Here is a 20,941-nt window from a genome sequence, read left to right as displayed (position 1 = left end):
GGAGAGGAAGAGAGCCCACCACTTCAAACGATGAACTGCCTTGTCTGGCAGAGAAGCCAAAAGGTTAAAAATAGCAACCAATGGCTTGTGACCCATGATTAAATGGAACTTAAAACCATACAAAAAGACATGAAATTTCTTGAGAGCTAACACTATCACTAAAGGTTACTTTTCGATCTGGAAATACCACTGCTAAGTGGGAGTTATACTTAGAAGCCTAAGTCCTCATATTTGTGTGCCAACACCATGCCCATGCTGAGAGCGATCTGTAGCCAACATGAGATGCTGATCCAAATGAAAAGTGGCCAGCACATGGCAGATTGAAGCTTAGATTTAAGCAAAGCAAATGCTTGCTCACAAGCTAGGGACCAGAAGAAAGGCACATTTTTATGTAAAAGTGCATGTATGGGCTGAGCAACAGTGGATGCATGTGGTAAAAACTTTTGGTAGTACGAAACTTTACCTAGAAACGCCTGCAGTTGCTTAAAAGAGTTCGGCCATGGCAGAGCCGCAATTGTATCAGTGTGGTGACGTAATACCTTGACCCCTGTATGGGAAACCTCAAAACCTAGGTACTCAACTGATGGCTGAAAAAACTGAGATTTGGCAAGATTGCACTTAAGACCTGCAGACTGCAAAACAGAAAACAATGAATGGGCAATGTCAAGGTGGTCTTTGGTGGAAGAACCAGAACCGGCAATATCATTGAGGTAACTGATGTTGCCTGGCACAGAGGCTGTTAGCTGTTCTAGAAAATGCTGAAAAATTGTGGACACACTAGCGATGCCAAAAGACAAGCAATGATATTCATATGGGTGGAAAAGTGTATTGACAACAAAAAGGCACCTAATCGTCTCATCCAAGGTGAGCTGGAGGCATGCTTCCTACAAATCAGTCTCGGAAAAGTAGTGGTCATCTGATAGTCTTGCAAATAAGTTGCCAGGACAGGGCAAGAGAATGTATCTATAACGGACTGTGCATTAATTGTGAGACTGAAGTCCCCAAAGAGGCGAGGCTTACATGTCGGCTGCTTTACAATGACCAATTATGTAGCACATTCACTGGAAGAAATAGGCTGAATGACATCAAGCAACATCAAACGGTCTAATTCAGCCTCGACAGAGTTGCGCAACAAGATAGGCACCTGCAGCACTAAAAAAAAATGGACTCTTTCGTGTTAATGTGGGCCTGGATACAAGTAGCACAACCAAGCCCAGGGGAAAACAGCAATGGAAACTCAGAGCAGAGGGACTCCAGTTGATGGTATGGAACGATCTCACAGTAAATTTACCTCAGTGGCAATGGATAAGCCAAAAGCATTAAATGCCTCTAACATGAACACGTCTGCAATATGCGAATGATTTACAATAAGGAAGGTGAGGGAGGTTAACAACAAATCTGTAAGAGGCAGGAGTGAAGAACTGACCTAGGATCAGAGCTAACCAACTTCCCTGAATAACTTGTGTGAGGGGAGGGGAGCCCAAATTCACATAAAGCCAATAAACAATTTGCTTGGGGAGACAGTCATTTAGAAATACAGTTGATGTCCATTGGTACTACTGTGTCTGGCTCATTTGAAAAGGAATTCCACTCTGATGCAATGTGGCCTTTCTTTTGACACTTCTTGCAAACAGCTCAGCACTTAGGACATGCAGCAGACTCGTGTTGGATGAAGCAGTGCGTGCAAGACAGGAGGCAGGCACTTGGCCACTATTGTGACATGGCCTGTTGCTCCTACGGCTGTAACCAAAGCTGCCCGATTTGTTGTTGAGTCGAAGGTTTGTACTGCTGCAGTGGCTTCCCCATCATCCTCAACACTTGCAGCACGCCTGACAAGGATTAACTGGACAAGTTCTGATACCTCCCACCATGCAGCAATCTTACCACCTGCAGCTCCTGACACTTCCAAGGACTGTGCTATATTAAGCACATCCGTGTCAGATTCTGACATTGAAGTGCTTTTTCACAGACTTCACTATCTGGGGCCAGATGAATAACAACATCACATACCATGTGATCAGCATAGGATTCATTATGTGTACTAGTGACAAATTCACAGTGATTGCTCAATCCACATAATTCTGCAGCCTAGGCTTTGTAAGACTGGTTTGGGTGTTTCTGACAGTGGTAAAATTTTACAGGCATTGCAGTGACATGCATTCTGTCATGGTAATAAGTTAAGAGGAGATTACACATTTCATCAAATGATAAAGTGACCAGTTCTTGCAAAGGTGCAAGTAGGCTTAACGACTGACATATGCACAGCAAATGGCAGGAAAGAAAGAAAACCCTACACAGGTTTGTGTTGCCCATGCAAAAAACCTGGAAATGTTGGTGTAACTGTATCTTGTAGGAGTCCAGTCTTCAGGTGATGCATCATATGCCAGAGAGAGTGATGATTGCACCAACGGAAGAGTAACCTGCCTTGTGGATACCACTTGACTGAGAGTGGCAGTGAGAGCTTGCTGTTCCACAAAAGCTTGTTGCTGGACAGTGATATGTTGGAGTATTTCTTGCGTTGAGATGTTTGTCAGGTGACTTAGCAGTGACACTAACACACAGAGAAAATGTAACCTTCACTCGTCACCAAGTTTGTTATAGCAAGAACAAACGCAATTTATGGAAACAAAGTATTTTATGGAGCCAACATAGGATAAAATTAAGTACAGGTTGCACGTAGCACTGAAAGCACTGAATGGATAACAGTAATATGGGTTACAGATTAGGCCAAGCCCTCGTTTGCGATTGCTTAAATAATACTGTTTCTTTGGCGACCCACTAGTGTGTGCCAGATGGCCGACCCAGGTTGCCTCTAAAAGTGGGCCTGTGAACTGTATGAATGCGCCATCTCTGGCATCACACATGTCATGAATGAAGGTACATCAATATCTACCTCCTCATCATAAATTTCATGTATCTCTTTGCAAATTGCCTCATATAGACCATTATCAGTAGATAACTCCAAACACAACATTAACATTTAGCATCAAACTCAATGAATGTAATTACTAGTTAGACTGTTTCCCATGCTGATGTCACTCCATCCATAGTAAAATTGCTGCAATAAACTTCTGATTTCTCTGCTTACGACCACTAAGTGTAAAATTTTGGTTCCTTATTATTGTTAAATTGTTACCCACTACTGCTTTTTACTGTATTCTTCTGCATTTCTCTGTATGTCTTTGGAGTTTCATTGCAAATCCATTGACCTATTTTTGCAAAATGTGTTAACAGTTGATTGAATTAATATTGCAGTTTGCTGAATGTAGCCATATAATTCCTGTTAGCATTAGTGCATTAAGCTGAAATACCTCTCTCTTTAGGCTAAGTTGCATCCATGTAACTTTTGTGGCAATAATTTTATACCTTAATTACCAGTCATAGGTATTTTTAATATGGTACTCACTCTTATGTGTATTAGAAAGCATATGGACAACAAGTTCAAGAGAAAAATAAAAGGAATACACCCTTGTTGAAGAAGCAGCTCACATAAAATTCAGTCACATGGTTGTCTCACCCACTTCGCCTTCTGAAATTAAGAAATTATGTATTCTCTCAAAAATAAAAGTTAATCTGAATTTGATGACATTTTTAACAGAGTACTTAATAGTTGTTCCCATATAATAGGTGCAGTCTTTTATGAAATACATAATGTGTCACTTACTGAGGGCATTTTTCCATAGAGGTTAGTGCGTTCCATTGCTAGTTGCTGCTATGATGATAGGAGAAATGTCAACAATTACTGACTTGGTTCACTACTGAAAATATATTCTAAAATCTACATCTACATCTACATCCATACTCTGCAAGCCACCTGACGGTGTGTGGCGGAGGGTACTTTGAGTACCTCTATCGGTTCTCCCTTCTATTCCAGTCTCGTATTGTTCGTGGAAAAATAGATTGTTGGTATGCCTCACTGTGGGCTCTAATCTCTCTGATTTTATCCTCATAGTCCCTCTGTGAGATATACGTAGGATGGAGCAATATACTGCTTGACTCCTCAGTGAAGGTATGTTGTTGAAACTTCAACAAAAGCCCATACCGAGCTGCTGAGCATCTCTCCTGCAGAGTCTTCCACTGGAGTTTATCTATCATCTCCGTAACGCTTTCGCGATTACTAAATGATCCTGTAACGAAGCGTGCTGCTCTCTGTTGGATCTTCTCTATCTCTTCTATCAGCCCTATCTGGTACAGATCCCACACTTGTGAGCGAGTTTCAAGCAGTGGGCAAACAAGTGTACTGTAACCTACTTCCTTTGTTTTTGGATTGCATTTCCTTAGGATTCTTCCAATGAATCTCAGTCTGGCATCTGCTGTACCGATGGTCAACTTTATATGATCACTCCATTTTAAATCACTCCTAATGCCTACTCCCAGATAATTTATGGAATTAACTGGTTCCAGTTGCTAACCTGCTATATTGTAGCTAAATGATAAAGGATCTGTCTTTCTATGTATTCGCAGCACCTTACACTTGTCTGCATTGAGACTCAATTGCCATTCCCTGCACCACGTGTCAATTCATTGCAGATCCTCCTGCATTTCAGTACAATTTTCCATTGTTACAACCTCTCGATTTACTACAGCATCATCCTCAAAAAGCCTCAGTGAACTTCCGATGTTATCCACAAGGTCATTTATGTATATTGTGAATAGCAACGGTCCTGCGACACTCCCCTGCGGCACACCTGAAATCACTCTTAGTTCGGAAGACTTCTCTCCATTGAGAATGACATGCTCCGTTCTGTTATCTAGGAACTGTTCAATCCAATCACATAATTGGTCTGATAGTCCAGATGCTCTTACTTTGTTCATTAAACGACTGTGGGGAACTGTTTCAAATGCCTTGTGGAAGTCAAGAAACACGACATCTACCTGGGACCCATGCCTATGGCCCTCTGAGTCTCGTGGATGTATAGCATGAACTGGGTTTCACACGATCGTCTTTTTTGAAACCCATGCTGATTCCTACAGAGTAGATTTCTAATCTCCATAAAAGTCATTATACTCGAACATAATACGTGTCCCAAAATTCTACAATTGATCAACGTTAGAGATAAAGGTCTATAGTTCTGCACATCTGTTTGTCATCCCTTCTTGAAAATGGGGATGATCTGTGCCCTTTTCCAATCCTTTGGAATGCTACGCTCTTCTAGAGGCCTACAGTACACCGTTGCAAGAAGGGGTGTAGTGTGTAAAATCGAACTGGTATCCCAACAGGTCCAGCGATCTGTGAGAAGACGATGTGTGCTGGAATAGTATGTATGCTAGAACAGTATAATATCTGAACAACAATAGTATCCTTAGCAAATCACAGTTCAAGCTTCAGAAGAGTTGCTCAAGTGAGAATGCCATTTACATATTCACTCATCAAATTTTACAAACATTAAATAACTAAGTAGCACCAGCTGGTACTTTCGGTGACTATCTAAGGCATTTGATTGTGTGAATCACAGTATCCTCCTATATAATTTTTCTTAATATGCAAAATTTCAAATGCTGTAGTCCAACCAACACGATATGTAACTTGAAAAATTCTAAAGTCCCTGCCAGAAGATTATGACTTTGGTCACTACCAAATGAAAGTATGCTATACATTCTATCTGCAGATTAATACAATGAGAGAGATTTCCAAGTGGAAAGCATATAGAACTGGACTTTTTGCATAACTTATGCTTCTACTGGTGCTACCTCAGTTTATTTGGATACATAGGCACTCCACACATGGAGCCTGAACTAGTGTTTCCCCTAGTATATACTTCTAAACATCATTTTTATTTGTTTGGAATTGCTAAGGGTTTTTAGTGAATTCACATGAGAAAACTAAAATTAGGAGACAGAATAGCAGGCCAACACTTATCTTCAGGAAGTGAAATTTGAAGTACTAACTGCAGGCATGTTTACAAGTAGGGAAGAATCAATATATAAAACAGAATATTCAGAATTACTTGATATTCATATTGATGGAAATCAGCCAAAAGTTATATTTGATGCATTGATCTGAGCTTCATAAGTCTCCCATGAGTCGCGGTTCTGGGTGACTTTCCCAAAATCTACCCCTTTTCCTAGACCTCTTTAGTCCTTTTCCTTCACCCTTCTTTCTTCCCCTTCGACCCTTCTGCCTGAAGAAGGAGCCACTGGCTCCAAAAGCTTGCCAATTACAACCGTCCTTTATGTGTGTGTTCTGCTGTCAGTTGGTGAGTAGAATTTTTATCTATCCAATTAAATAATTTTGTCATTAATTGATTGTTTTTGTTGTTATAATAAATTTCTTTGTTACACATTATTGTTCTCTATTTTAAGCAAGAAGTATTATGTTTTTGGTCATAACAATTTTTCTGAGGATATTATTTCTGGCATTAAGTGCAAAAATTATTTAAATAAGCCCACACTTGGATAACCCCCAGTCAAACTGTACTCCACCCTAATCCTGTGTTACCAGTGTAAGGGGATGAACAGTGGTTTTTAGAAAAGTATCTGCCCTTTTCATGTAGGGAACAATCAATGATGATCAATGTGGATAAACTAGCACCTGTCATAATCAGTCATTAGTTTACTTTACCCAAGCAGCCTTTAATGGCTACCTGTGCTTGTTAATGTATAACATCACTTGTTCCACATACTCAAAGGCTTTCCTTTATGATGTAGTTTACAGGCAGCAGTGTGTGAATGAATGAACACCAATAGATGAGTAAAATGCAGTTCACGAGTTGAAGACATCATAAAGACTTTTACAAATGAATGAGGACAAGGACACAAAGTATTCTTGCATAGAGACAGGCCGTAAGGATATTATCTGGTGTCAATCCTGCAAGTTAGTATAGGCAACTGCTTAAAAAATTAGGCATACTAGTAACAGCCTCATAATACATTTACTCTCTCAAATGAATTTTGTTGTGAAGACTCAGGCACAATTTGAAAATAATAATAGCATTCATATGACACAAGGAACAAACAATGGAATATCCAGGATGGAATGTGGCAATATTATCAAAAGGGTAGTTGCTACTCAGTACGTCGTGGAGATGATGAGTTGCAGATAGGCAACAACAAAAAGACTGTCATAAGATAAGCTTTCATCTCAGGCCCTGTTGGCCGAAAGCTTATTTTGTGACAATCTCTCTGTTGTTACCTATCTGTGACTCTGCATCTCCACTATATGGTGAGTAGCAGCTATCCTTTTCATAATATTGACACTAGGGACAAAAATAGCCTCCATTATACGTAATTTAAAAAGAAAGTAGCAAAGTGTGCAGCCATAAAAATATTTGACCACATCCTTTGTGAATTAAATGTGCTGGCAGACAAGGAAAGCTTGAAAAATTTAGTGAAATCATTTCTCCTTGACAACTACTCCTACTCTGTAGATAGATTTCTGAGTAGATAGTATGTAGATTTACATGGTTGGGTTACAGTTATCAGATTCCATTGTAGATTAAAGTAAAAAATCCTGTTGTGTAAATGGGCAGCATGCAGCCATGTTTTCATAGAGAAAACTTAGCTCATTTGCTAAGAAACGGATAGGACAAACTTGTTAGTGTAATCACTGTAAATGAGGCTACCTTAATTTTATATTTTAATATTGTAACTTATAATTTTTTTAGTGTTATTGAAATCTACCATTTTATTTCAACTCTTACATGATGCATCACTTGAGTCATAATCGTTATCAGTAAGGAGATATTTTTTTTATAAGCTATATTATTGGAAGCAAATGATGTAAATATATATTACATGCACATATGTTCCACTTTTGTGTTTACTACCTATTGGTATTTTTTTAAAAGAAGGGTAATCAAACCATCCCACTATTTTAAGAGGAACAATAGAGCTTCTATGAGTTTACTGAAACAAGATTTCTGTTAATTTTCAAACCATGTTTCCAATGAATATTAAATACATGAAATAAAAATTTTATTATTTTTCTCTATGTTTTCAAAGAACAGAAGTGCAGAAATAAGCAAAGAATGAAATATGTCAGTTATTACTTATTCTTATTTTCTACAACAAGAGTTTGAGCAGCTTTTTAGTATGGTACATTTATTCATTTGTTCATTCATGCATTATGTTCTGTAAATTGCATCAGGAAATAGATCCTTCATGGACATCAAACAATTTGTCACCACCATTCTCTGAGTTTTTACCTTAGATGTGCTGCACAGATACAAGAGATACAACATGATTGTGAGCACTTTCCTGCTATGGTCTCAAACCTTCATTTCATGGTTTTAAAACTACAGCTTGTTGGTAATAATAGCCCAAATGCTTCCACCAAAACTATGGAAATTGCTACAGTTCATTGAAGGTCATATCTAAGATCTCAGTTTCACTGATAAATAGTTATAAATATGGCTAGGACTTTTTTGACCTAAAACTCACCATAACATGCAATAAAATATGTTGTTAGACCAAAAATTGATAAAAATATACATAATAACACAAAAATTATGACCTAACAATGTTAAAATGAGATAAAATTTCTGTTTTTATGTAAATTAGTAAGTCAGTTTATGGTAACCATTTGCTCAAGAATAAAATGTACATGAGAAGCAAGTTAAACTGTAGAATTTGATGTTGTTGGAGGATTTTTATCAACATCAGAACAGAGATAATCTACTATTTTTTTACAGTCTTATTTTTACTTCGATCTCCAATTTGTGAGCAATGAGTCACTGTATATATAAGACATTTAAAATGGACAATATAATTTGAATCTAAATGATTAAGAGAACTTTTCACTTCACAAAAATCGTTCAAATTGGTTGCTGTGTATGGATATCCTTCATTTTCTACTAACACCTTTTTCATTTTCTTTGATACTTCTTTTACCACTTTACTACAAATAGCTTCTAATTTACAAACTTCCAGCATGCTGGTGCAGCTGTGGGTCAACAACTTCTGTTAATCACTACAATGGAAAACCAGTCCAAAGTTGCAAATTTTAATTTTCATTCACATGACAAGTAGTTTCAGGCTGAGACCTAGTTAGAATGATTTGAAAATGGGTCTTGGCGTGAAACTAATCATTGTGTGAACACACTGTGTGAATAAAAAAAGTAAAATTTGCTGCTTTGGACTGGTTTTTCATTGTACTGAGCTTCTAATTTATCACATTTTTCCTTTTGTTCTGTCTGCTTTACTAGGTGGCAGTTCTGACTGCTCCGAAGTAGGAATAAATTCAGAATTTGATTTTATGTACAAAAGTGTGACTGAAATTTCAGTGTTGGACTATTTCTCGGCCAACTGAAGCAGCTACACTGCTATTGAATGAACCAGTTATGCTTTTCATAAAATTTAAGTTCTGGCAGGCAACAATCTAGGACCCCCATCTTGGTGGGTAGGAAATATCTGTATCTAACAATTTAAGTCTACCAAAGCAGGAAAGTTGCTACTCATCATAAAGTGGAGATGCTGAGTCGCGATAGGCACAACAAAATGATTCACACAATTACAGCTTTCAGCCATTAAGGCCTTTGTCAGCAGTAGACACATATACAGACAGGCACACACACACTAAAGCAAACACAACTTGCCTTAATGTCCAAAAGCTATAACTGTGTGAATCATTTTGTTGCGCCTATCGCAACTCAGCATCTCCACTTTATGGTGAGTAGCAACTTTCCCGCTCTGGTATTGTTACGTTCCATCCTGGAGATTTTCCATTGTTTGATTTAGCAATTTAAGTCTGCAACACATGAAGCAGCTTTCAAAAATACCTTTCTGACACACCAAATGTACTATGAATCTCTTCTGCAACTGTTTGTGAGGCATGAGCTAAACAAGTCATCTGCACAATTTTACTGTTTAATGATTTTAATAAATCAGCATCTTTCACCATTTAAGGCACAGCATCCATTACAAATAGTAGTTTGTTGGTATATTATCATGCTTAATGCCTTTGGGACATACAGTGCCATAAATGTGTCAAACATTTTACTAACAGTGGAAAAATCAACTTTTTCCAAATATTCACAGCTTATCAGGAACTTTTCACCTGGACATCTTCTTCCAAAATTCCCACAATGACATTTGCAACATATCTTTCCATAGAGCCTGTGGTTTCATAGATTTGTACCCACATTTCTTTATTTGCAATACAATATCTGAATGGCTGCATTGTTTCTTTGTACATTTGACCCACATAATCCATTCTTAATGTGGAAAAGTAAGAAAGAGATTTCCCTGTGTGTTTTTCTAAGAATTCATGAAATGTAAATACATAAAACTGCAACCAGTCACTTTTTTGAATAGTTAGTTATTATTCCATGAGCCAGTTTTGAACCTTTTTCAGGTTCATCTTCAGATGATTCAAAAATTGGTTCATGGAATAATAAATAACTATTCAAAAAAAGTAACTGGTTGCAGTTTCGTGTATTTACATCCAAATAACAGTCACAGGTTCTAAAATATTTGTAATGAATTCATGAAATTTTGGATGGTTCTGTTTACTTAAGGGAATGCCAGTACAAAGAAATGCTTTACAAAGTTCTTCGAAATAAGACTGATGGGATTTCCCTGGAGCATGTGTTGTAGTGTTCTCCATTTTCAATCTGTTACATTCCATATTTGTGTTTCCTGTTGCCACATGCTGCTGAACGTTAAATAACTTCTCTGTAGTTTCACTTACACTGCACAATTTACAATAGAGTATTTTAGCACACCAGTCAAAAATATTTTATCACTGTATTAAGACACAGATTCTTGTGATTTTACTGGAATACTTTGTTTCACTGAGAGCATTTTTTTCTGAACTACGGTACACATGCTTCAGACTTTAAAAAGACTGAAAACACAATGAGACATTCTTTGCCATTCAGGGTCCACAATAGGTTAAGTTACTACCCTGAGGAGGCACTGAAGTTCTACAAACTGTGTTATAAATATTAATTTGATTTTCATTTTCTTTTCAGTAATCTTTTCCCTCAATGTAAATTTGAGCACAGTAATACTGATGTACTTACTATATTCAATCCTTTATTCAGTGGTCTGAGATATCTGTTCCATATGACTCAGAGTACCAATTTCAGATATTGTATTCCAACAGCTTTACTCCCATCTGAATTGAGGTTTTGAAACTATTGTAACTTTTTGGTAACCATATACTGAGGGATCCTCATTTCACAGAATTTGTCCCCATTGTTGTTTAAATGTTTATCTTACTGTGGTACTATTTTCAATATTCATTACTTCCATAGTTTTTATTAGATATAGCTTCTTCATTCTAGTTAATTTTTCAGTTCTACAATCCTTCTCAAAACCATGTATTTTCCTATAGTTTTATAGGTCACACAAGTGTTTGCTGCAATACAGTATTTTTTTTCAAACTCATCCTTTTTAAAATATTTACTTTTTCTTGGACATATTGTCGCAATTTTATTCCTTCTCACTTTGTCTAATATCTTTGTGAATGCAACAACAGAAACCTTAAGAAATATTTATGTTATCTAGACTGATGGACCCACCTGCAAAGCGAGCAACACTTGAGAGGGATGTACCACTAATACCAGGTGGCAGAGCAACTACAAGTGAGGACCACTTGCCGATGGTTCCCAGGGAACCAGTAGCTAAGCGATCAGCCAGTCTCACTAGAGCTGATGATCAGAATAAGCAAACTCTAGTCATTGATATCACAGGTAAACGTGGGAATCTCAAGGCAATGTCACCTGCTGGGAAGCCTGATGTTCCTGAAAATTTAGGGGATGCTATTAGAAGGTGAGATGTATGATCTACATACATAAACATAAACTACTATAATTAGGTTACATTTATTAATGACATCCTGATGTGAAAACATGTTGATTTATTGTTGATAAGTAATAAGTACTTCTCAAATGGTGTTAATTGCTCTCCTTCAGTATTTCTTATTAGACCAAAAATTTGCCTAGTGAAACACACTACAATACAGAATATCATAACATTCTGCAATATTTTAATAACCACCATCATCCAGAAATATTATTACACTGAGGCAGACAAAATGTATACTATGCTCTCACAGGTTTTCTGAGTGTGATTAATTAAAATGTAAACTAGTTATTCATAGCTCCATCTTTTGCTGTTAGTTCCGTCTTTTGCTGTTTCACTTATCATTTAGATTAAAAATGAAAACGGAAACATTATCTCATTTTATTTCACATTTTTATCATTGTATGGTATTTCGACCATCAATTGCAGGGAATCCATATGATCTTTTACCATACAAAAATGCCCATACCATGAAAATAATACCTAAGGTAACTTATGATTTATTTTGCTTTCAAATGCATCATAGCATCACCACTCTCTCTGAGAAAGTAATGGAACACTTTTTCTCTTATTTCATATTTTCCTGTGCCATTATATGCTGAAGAACCTTGCTTATTCATCCTGTTCCTCTTTTTGATTAAACATTTTTTATTCTTTCTGTACATCTTTTGTACTGTTTCTTCCTTCCTGTGAAATGTTCTAGTGCTCCCCATCAACTGTTCCAGAGGTATAGAAATTGGCACCTATTTTCAAAAAGAGCTGAAGTCTCCTTACCTCAATTCTGTTGAAGAATTTACATACTGGAAAGTGACAGCAAACATCAGAATTAAAAAGACTTCTGCTCTAATTGGACATGATCTGTGGAGAACAAGCCATGATTTCTGTAAATCTTGCATAATAAATATTTTTTGATACAATATTTATGGAGAATCTGTCATTTCGATGGTACAAAGGATACTAGGGCATTTATGAAATACAGCTTCATACATTTACTATTTTTAAAATAATTTTCATTGTACTCAACACCTATCCCTATCCTTTTAAATCACTGTTGAAAGATCTTTTGAACTGTTCTCTATTGTATGTTGTCTTTTAGGCCTCTTTTCTGCAATCATAGCATTACAAGTAATTTCAGTAACTAAGATGTATTATATCCCATACTACTTGTGTCTAGAGTTGGGACATTCACCCTCCTACCTATAGAGTGCTTTGTCTTTGTTCTTTTATTGGTGGTTCTTATTTTATGGAAAAAAGACAAAGCTACATGACACAAGGTCAGCACTGCAGGAATGAATTTTGAGAGCTTTGAAGTTAACTGCAACTAAATAGCCAGTCCCAAATTTTCACCAACCTGTTGGGACTTTGCAGTGATGGGCGATCAACTGCCTTCAGTGTGAATGGATAACTTCAAGCATCTTTATGACCTGAGACTAGCATTGTTCTACATACATCCTCCTCATGGCAGTTCCTTTGGTGCTGAATATCACATGTTTCAATACTCCACTTGCAGCAAACAATGCTCCCACTTTTTTTTCTTAACAGGTAATATTTTTGAACTGCAGTGAATGCACCATCAGCTTCAAGCACGTCTTCCTATTTTGTTACTTATTTGGAATACTGCAGTAAAAAAGTCATTCGAGACTGCCACAATTATATCACTCACACAGAAAGATGAGCAACCTGCAAATATTTCTCCTCAGCATCCACATCTCACTCAAGGAGTGTGGTGCTAACAAATAACAAAGTCTCCCTTCTTCAGTGAGGCCTTATGGAAGTAGATTGCAGATCCAGAGGAGCTCAATGACTCATCATCTACTTGAAAATATGTCAGACACTCATCTTCCTGAAGTAGTTTCTGTACTGCTATGACATTCTCTTCAGTGACTGAGGAAGGAGGTCAACCTTATGGATGAATGCCCTCTGTGCTGCAGTTACAAGCCTGACACTCCCTATGTCAATAGAATATGGAAGAGCAGTATGGATATCTACTCTAAACTCTGAAGACATTTTTTCAAAGCACTGTATCACTGCTAGATGTTGATATTAACAATATTGCAAAGATACTCACTACTCTTCTTTCATCCACTGCAGCATCTCTTGATGCTAACACATCAGTAGATAAGTGACAAAACAGGTCTTTTCTACAGTAGATAGAAACATGCACAGAGGTAGGTGTTGACACACCCACAGGTTTCTTCATTCTGCAAAAATTTTGCAGATACCATAATAAATGTTTGACCATCCAAAATGTGCACCTGACCATGAGAGCAACATTGAGGGATGTTGTACTCCCCAACAAAACAGAGTAAGTCATCACATATTCAAGGTAAACAGAACTGAAAACTAAATATATGCTTTTATAACACTCCAAAACTGTGCCAGATATTCTAGCATGACACTAACTAACCTAATTTACTTTTTATACATGATTTCATTTCAGGTAAGATGTAATGTCTACAGCATAGTCATTCATACCTTATCACATATTTTAGGCAGACAAAAAACACTACAAATCATTTCAGTAAACACAATCATACAAATGCATCTTTTAAAATAACACACTCTGAACTTTAGTTGTGGCACCAGGACCACCTCGGTATGTAATTGAACCGTAGAATATTGCTTGCATTAGTCACTAGTGTCACATTTTATTTATTTACATTTTTTTGTATGTAGTCATCAAACTGATGACTTTTACAAATGTCATACATGGGTTGTGTAGTTAATTAATATAAATAACACTTACATATAATAGTGGTCCATATATTGGCCTTAATATTCTAAATATATTACGTGTTACAACTGAGAACATATAACTCAAGAGTTCACTGAATGAATACAAACTCTTACTAGGAAAGCTTTCATCTCCTTGTGGAACAGCTTTGCTTTGCAAGTTTTTACAGTGTGTGGCACTTTGTTGAACCATATCTACCCATTAATATAAGGAGTATTATCAGTTATTTTTAAAGTTGTCCTCTGCCTGGAGTAGTTACCCTTACTTCTGGTATCATATTAATGTTTATTACTGCACTTATTTACTGTGTTTTTAATATTCAGAAAAATATAGTAAGTTTGTACAAATATAAGGAATATATTTTTAAAACTATATATTGGATATATGGTTCATGGCAGAACTCTTTGACCTTAGTCCATACATTAACCTTAGCTTCTGTAATACTAATATTCTATTCAGGTGCAGATCTGCTGCAAAGTACTATAGTTCAATGTCATAATTAAAAAGTGTATAAATTGTTTCTTAAGGTTTGACTTGGAACTATTTTTGTCAGTTGGCCTATCACATACAAGCTACTCCTGATTCTCTCACATGCAGAATTAATGTGGTTTACATAATGAAGATTTTAGTCCAAGTGAACATCAAGATATTTATTGTTATCTGCTTGTACTGATGCAATACCATATATATTGTTTATTTCAACCTCATGAGGGTCAGTTTCTTTTAAATACTAATAGCAAGGGTTTACCTGGGGTTTACTGATGTTAGTGTTTAGGTCTTGGAGTACAAATTACATGGTTACTTAAGTAACACCCTTAGAAGCAACTGACTGTAATGCCTCAAAGTCTTGATCGTAAAATAAGAGGGATATGTCATGACCATTACTTACTAGTTGTGAGATGGAGGGTTGTGGCATATCATTGACTTAACCCAAGAAGAGGAAGGGGCCAAGGATTGAACTCTTAGGCACCACCTTGATTACTGTATCCCTAGAAGACTGGAAATCTATGACCGTATTATGTATTCTGTGTAAAAGTGAAGTACACTGCTTGTGATTAGTTAAGAATGAGAACGGTAACTGCATAGAAGACTGTATGATGTCATATGCCTTCAATTTTTTAATGAGAAGCCCATGGTTGGACTTAGTCAAAGGCTTTGGAAAGATTTAATAAGATTCCCATGGTCCTAATTTTTTTTCATCTAGGAGGATATATACTTCATGGAGAAATTCAATAACTGCAGCTGTTGTGCAGTATTCTTTTCTACAACCATGCTGTATTTCTGTTTGTAATTTTTTGTAAAATAAGGAGAGCACTGAGAAAGGATAACCATTTCAAAATCTTATTAATGGTGGGGATCAACACTATCAGGCAGTAGTATGAAGCCTTTTTTGTATTTCCCTTCTTATGCACTGCTTTATCTTGCTTATTTTCAGATTACCAGACTAGGGTAAATGTTTTCTCAAATTACAGTTTATGAGGTAGATTAATGGTTTAACTATTTCTTTTGTGCATTTTTAACTGCAACATTTGATATGCAATCATCCAGCTGACTGTTTGTTCTTTAGTGTGATAATTCTCTTGCTTATTTCATTTTCCTTAACCTCATCAAATTCAAGTGATGTGATCCGATATCTCTCAGTGCGTGTCTATTGTGTGTGTTGGATTTCCTGTTGGAGATATGAAATGTGTATTTAAAAAATTACATAATGATTGTGTGTGTTTTATAATATTACCATCCTGTAAAATATTATAATTGTATGCAATCCTTGGCTGTGAAGGTTTTTCAATACATATTGATCAGTTTCCAGGAGGCCTTGCTTACATTCAAGGACTGCGATACTTCATTACCATGAACCTATTTTATAAGGTTTAAAAGTTTTGATTTAAAGACTTCTTTAGCTGGGTTACATTTTTGTTAGAAAATATGCAGTCTTGATTTTTACAGGACATCTAAGCCATGAATATTCTGTCTAATTTTAATAAGGTTGGCTGGAAGTCACAGTTTGTTATTTCTTCCACTCTGAGTATGTGTTGGTCCTGTCTTCATTTCTTTAGTTGGGGAGCAGAAGTTGAAGTACCTCAGTAGAATAGTGTAAGACTTATCCCATTTGATATCTGACTCTTCCACATGATAGATGGTATCCCATCTCTCCTAGCTAGTTTAATTTTAAGAGAGTTGATGTTACTGTTATTCAGTCTCATTTCTTTCCCAAAGTTTTGTTATTCTTTTAGGAGCTGATTTTCTGTATTCTATCTGTAGTACAAGGTGGTCTCAGTAATGAAAGCCTACATTACTATCCTTAACAGTGTCTTCAGCAATTTTGTTAATTATTGCATAATCTGTCCTAGAAGAACTAGAAGCTGAGACCCTAGTGTCTATGGAAACTACATTTTTAACAATGTATGAAGTTAATAAGTCTGTGAGTTTCATGTTAGCTATTTTGGTGGAGTTTGCATGAGTTTTAAAGTCTCCAAGAACAGTTAAGGTCACTGGGACCAGTCTGCCTAATTATGGTACTGCAACTGATGAGAAAATGATTACATCTGCACAAGAGGGTCTATATAGTCATATTACATTGAACAATGGAAAATCCAGGATGGGATAATGATAGTATTATGGAGAGGATAGATTGCTATTCACTATATAGTGGAAATGTTGAGCCATGGACAGGCACAACAAAAAGAATGTGAGTGAGCTGCGTTTGTGTGAATATATGTGTGTGTGTGTGTGTGTGTGTGTGTGTGTGTGTTTTTTTTTGTCTATTTCAGAAGAAGGCCGTCTGGCCAAAAGCTGACATGTTTAGTAGTCTTTTTGTCATGCCTATCTGCGACTCAACATCTCTGCTATATGGTAAGTAGCAATCTGTCCTTTTCATAATATTCCTACTACTTTAAGTTTTATTACATTGGCTCCTTGCTCTTTTAGTTGGATTACAATTCCACTCACTTCCCTCTTCACTATGCTGCTCTATAAGTGCAAGTTCCTTAAACTGAATATGTCCATTGACAAAGACTGCCACACCATTGCCTTACAGTGTTCTCTACAATAACTGTTTGCCAATACAAAACCATATAGCTTGTAGTATCTAATTTCATTACATTTTAGACCATGTTTGGTTAATACTAACAAATGGGGCAAGTACACATTTACAAACATTTGCAGTATATCGAGTTTATTTTGGGATACTGCACATTCAGATGCATCGTCACAAGTGGTGTCTGGGTTTCTTCTCATTTTATATGTCTTTGGAAGTTGCAGTATTCTGTGAGAGGAGAAACAAGATTATCTTCACTGTTGTACTTACCTTTCATGTGTGTGATTAGTTTAGGTGCCCAGGAATTGCACAAATCTAGTTTGTCTGGTTGATCACTGCTGTAATTATTTCTTTTCTGAAACAGCTTCATGAATATGTGCTAGGGCTTTTGGTTTGCTCATGTTGCTGACTAGGGCACAGAGAAACTTTATTTCACTCACTGATCATAATTTGCACTTCCTGTTTACATGTAGTCCAGGCTGAGTGTGTTCATCCCAGTTCATTTTGCTAACATCTATTGAGTTTACATAGCTAAATTTTTGATATCATTTTTGTGGCACTGAATTATGGATCTCTATTTCCTTTTTACCACAAGACCACTCTAGAGGGTCATACCATGCAGATAAATTTGTTACGACATTGATGTTGTGCCAATAACTCCCTGTAACTTCTCAGTGCTGACTTGCTTTTGTTTCTATATAGTCATTGACACCACCTATAATCATAATACAATCATCTTTGTTTAGTTCATTTCTATGGTTAAGTTTTTGACCACAGAACTGAATGTAGCTCCAGGTTTGATATTAGCAAACACAGAATGATCAGCATTCATATTTTCACATAAGGAAACAGAGTAAATTTTTCTGTAGCTATCAGGCTGAAGCAGAAGGTTTTTTGTTTTCCTTGCCACTTAAACATTTCTGTTCAGAGCTTTGTAGGCTGTCTTATTGTATACTGTTTTGCCTGTGCTGGTACTTGTTTTGTAGTATGGATCTTGGGATAGATACTTAGATAACACATGTGAAGGACTGGGACTTACATGCTCTGCTTGCTTGTGCAATTTCTATGTTAAACCACGCTTCTGCTGTGAAAAATGGATGCTTTTAGCTTCACTGCCGCATGCATGTTGTTGTTCTTTGTATAATAATGAAAGTAAATTTTTTCTTCAAGGTTCAAGCTCAAAGAGACAAGAAGCAAAGCTCATTTATTGGCTAATGATGTAACATATGGCATCTTCATTAATGATTTCAAGGGAGAAAGTCCAACAATTCTGCTATCACTAGTGTATAAGAAAAAACAGATTAGGATGCATATGATCCATATAGGCAGTCACTTTTTCCTCATATAGGAAGTGAATGGTATAGAACAGAAATTTTGCTAAGAATAGTATGAAGTATTCTTTGAAACATACTGTATGGTGTCTTGCAAAGAACGTTTGTAGATGTAATGAGCTCTCAGTTGGTATGGAATCAGCAAACAGATTAACATATGCTTGTTATAGAATTAGAATTCTGATTTTCAAATTATTGCACAAAGTGTAAGACTTGGCCAGCGTTTTAAAAGTTCCTTGACCAAAGAATTTTGGAAACTATTGGTGTAACATACTACTATTGTATTAGTTTTAAAACATGGTTGTGGAGTTGCACAATGACAGACTGTTAGATATGTTGTAAAGCAGTATATTGGTATCTATGTGTCAATGATTCTTGCATGTAGTTTGCACTGTTTTATGTAGCAGTGGATAGTTGGGTAAAGATAAGAATATATGGCCAAGTAGACCAGACTATGTCACTATCTCTTCTTTAAGGAAATCAGTGAGTAGTATTCAACACAGCTTAGTATCACAACCCTCTCATAAATGCCCAAGGTTGTCATTGTTAACGGATAATACCCTTCTGTTAAAATGCAGTATACAGGGAATAGGCTAAATAATGTGAACACCTGTACTTACTTGGAATGGCTTATTAATAAGGGGTTGAAACCCATTTGCCTGTAATACAGCTGCAATTCTTCTTGGAATACTGGCCTATTATTACTGTATAGTCTCCAGTGGAATGTTATGCCACTCTTCGATCAGAACCTCTTCTAACTCCTGTAGTGACGAGGGAGGCAGAAATCTGCTCCGGAGTCTGCCCTCCAATACCGCCCAAAATGGTTTGATAATGTTAAAGTCCAGGGACTGTGCTGGCCAGGGAAGATGCTGCAGTTTAGTTGCATGCTCCTCATAACATGATTGTACTGTTCCTGATCATCTAAAATGTTGACATAATCGTTGGCAGTAACGTAGCCTTTGAGAGTAATGATGGGATCAGCAGAATACCATGGTATTGCTGCCCACACCATCACACTTCCACCTCCACAATTAACCATTGGAATCAAGCAATCAGGATTGTAGGCTTCTTTTGGCATTCTCCAGACGTAAACCCGGCCTGATGTTGGAAATAATGAAAATGTTGACTCGTCAGACCATATGACTGGATTTATGCTCCTAAAACCATGTTGTCATTACTGATGGTTTCAGTATAGCAACTCATCCATGAATATTCGCTCTATGGAGTTCTCGGCAGACAGTGTTGATAGATACAGAGTTTCAAAGATGGCTATTGATCTCTGCAGTCACTTTAGGTGCCGTAGTTTTGTGTTGTTTTTACACAATTTGTGTTAGCATATGACAATCTCTTGATTTAGCTTTGATTTGTACCCACTATTATGTTTACACGATGATGTCTTTCCATGTTTTGTGTTGGTTGTCATGACTGTTGAAACAGTTGTTCTTGAAACATTCAGTAATTTGGCTGTCTTGGTTACTGATGCTCCAGCTAATCAGGCATCCAAGATCTTCCCTCTTTGGTCTTCCATTGCTCATCGACCTCAGCCTCTGAATGCAAATATAAAGTGTGTACTACTCGTAAACAACCTGCAGTGATACCTAGTCCATGCCAAACATGCACAGTCAAGCGCAATCCGTGCCTTACCTGCATTGTTGATCATCAAACACAACCATTCTATTACTAGAACTGTTCACATTATTTTGCCTACCCCCTGTATGTTCCAGAGCATGTAAATACAGTGGACCATTGTGAACTCTGTATATACTTTTGCTGATAATGCAGCCATATGATCCTGATGGATCTCTGGCAGCACTCAGGTTGTTTGCTGATAAGAGGTTTTGCTCATATTGTGGAGTTAATTTTCAGTGTTTGCATCTGTCATTAAAAATGTTCATTATTGACAGTTATTGCCCTTAAACCCGATGTATTTCTGTTGAGGAATTTAAAAGTGTCCCTAATTTAGAAGTGTCCGTTAGGTGAAATATTGTCTATAGTAATATGAAACAATCAAATGCTGCCAAAAATTATCCTTAATGCCTTCTTTGTGCTCCAAACAAATCCTTGTATGATGAAAGTGCATAAGTAGCAAATTTG

At 36.8% G+C, this 20,941-nt stretch overlaps 1 protein-coding gene across 1 annotated transcript in view; it reads left to right on the top strand.

The window, feature by feature from the left end:
* Positions 1–20,941, top strand: part of LOC126482275 (uncharacterized) — a 242,662-nt gene that overhangs the window by 155,936 nt on the left and 65,785 nt on the right. Inside the window, exon 8 of the mRNA XM_050106260.1 lies at positions 11,449–11,712. Within this exon, the coding sequence (XP_049962217.1) occupies positions 11,449–11,712 (264 nt within the window). The remainder of the gene's footprint in view (positions 1–11,448; positions 11,713–20,941) is intronic.

This window comes from Schistocerca serialis, chromosome 5, assembly GCF_023864345.2.
Source record: "Schistocerca serialis cubense isolate TAMUIC-IGC-003099 chromosome 5, iqSchSeri2.2, whole genome shotgun sequence".
Taxonomy (NCBI): domain Eukaryota; kingdom Metazoa; phylum Arthropoda; class Insecta; order Orthoptera; family Acrididae; genus Schistocerca; species Schistocerca serialis.
The sequence above is the reverse complement of the archived record's forward strand: the minus strand, read 5'-3'. Positions and strand labels throughout refer to the sequence as shown.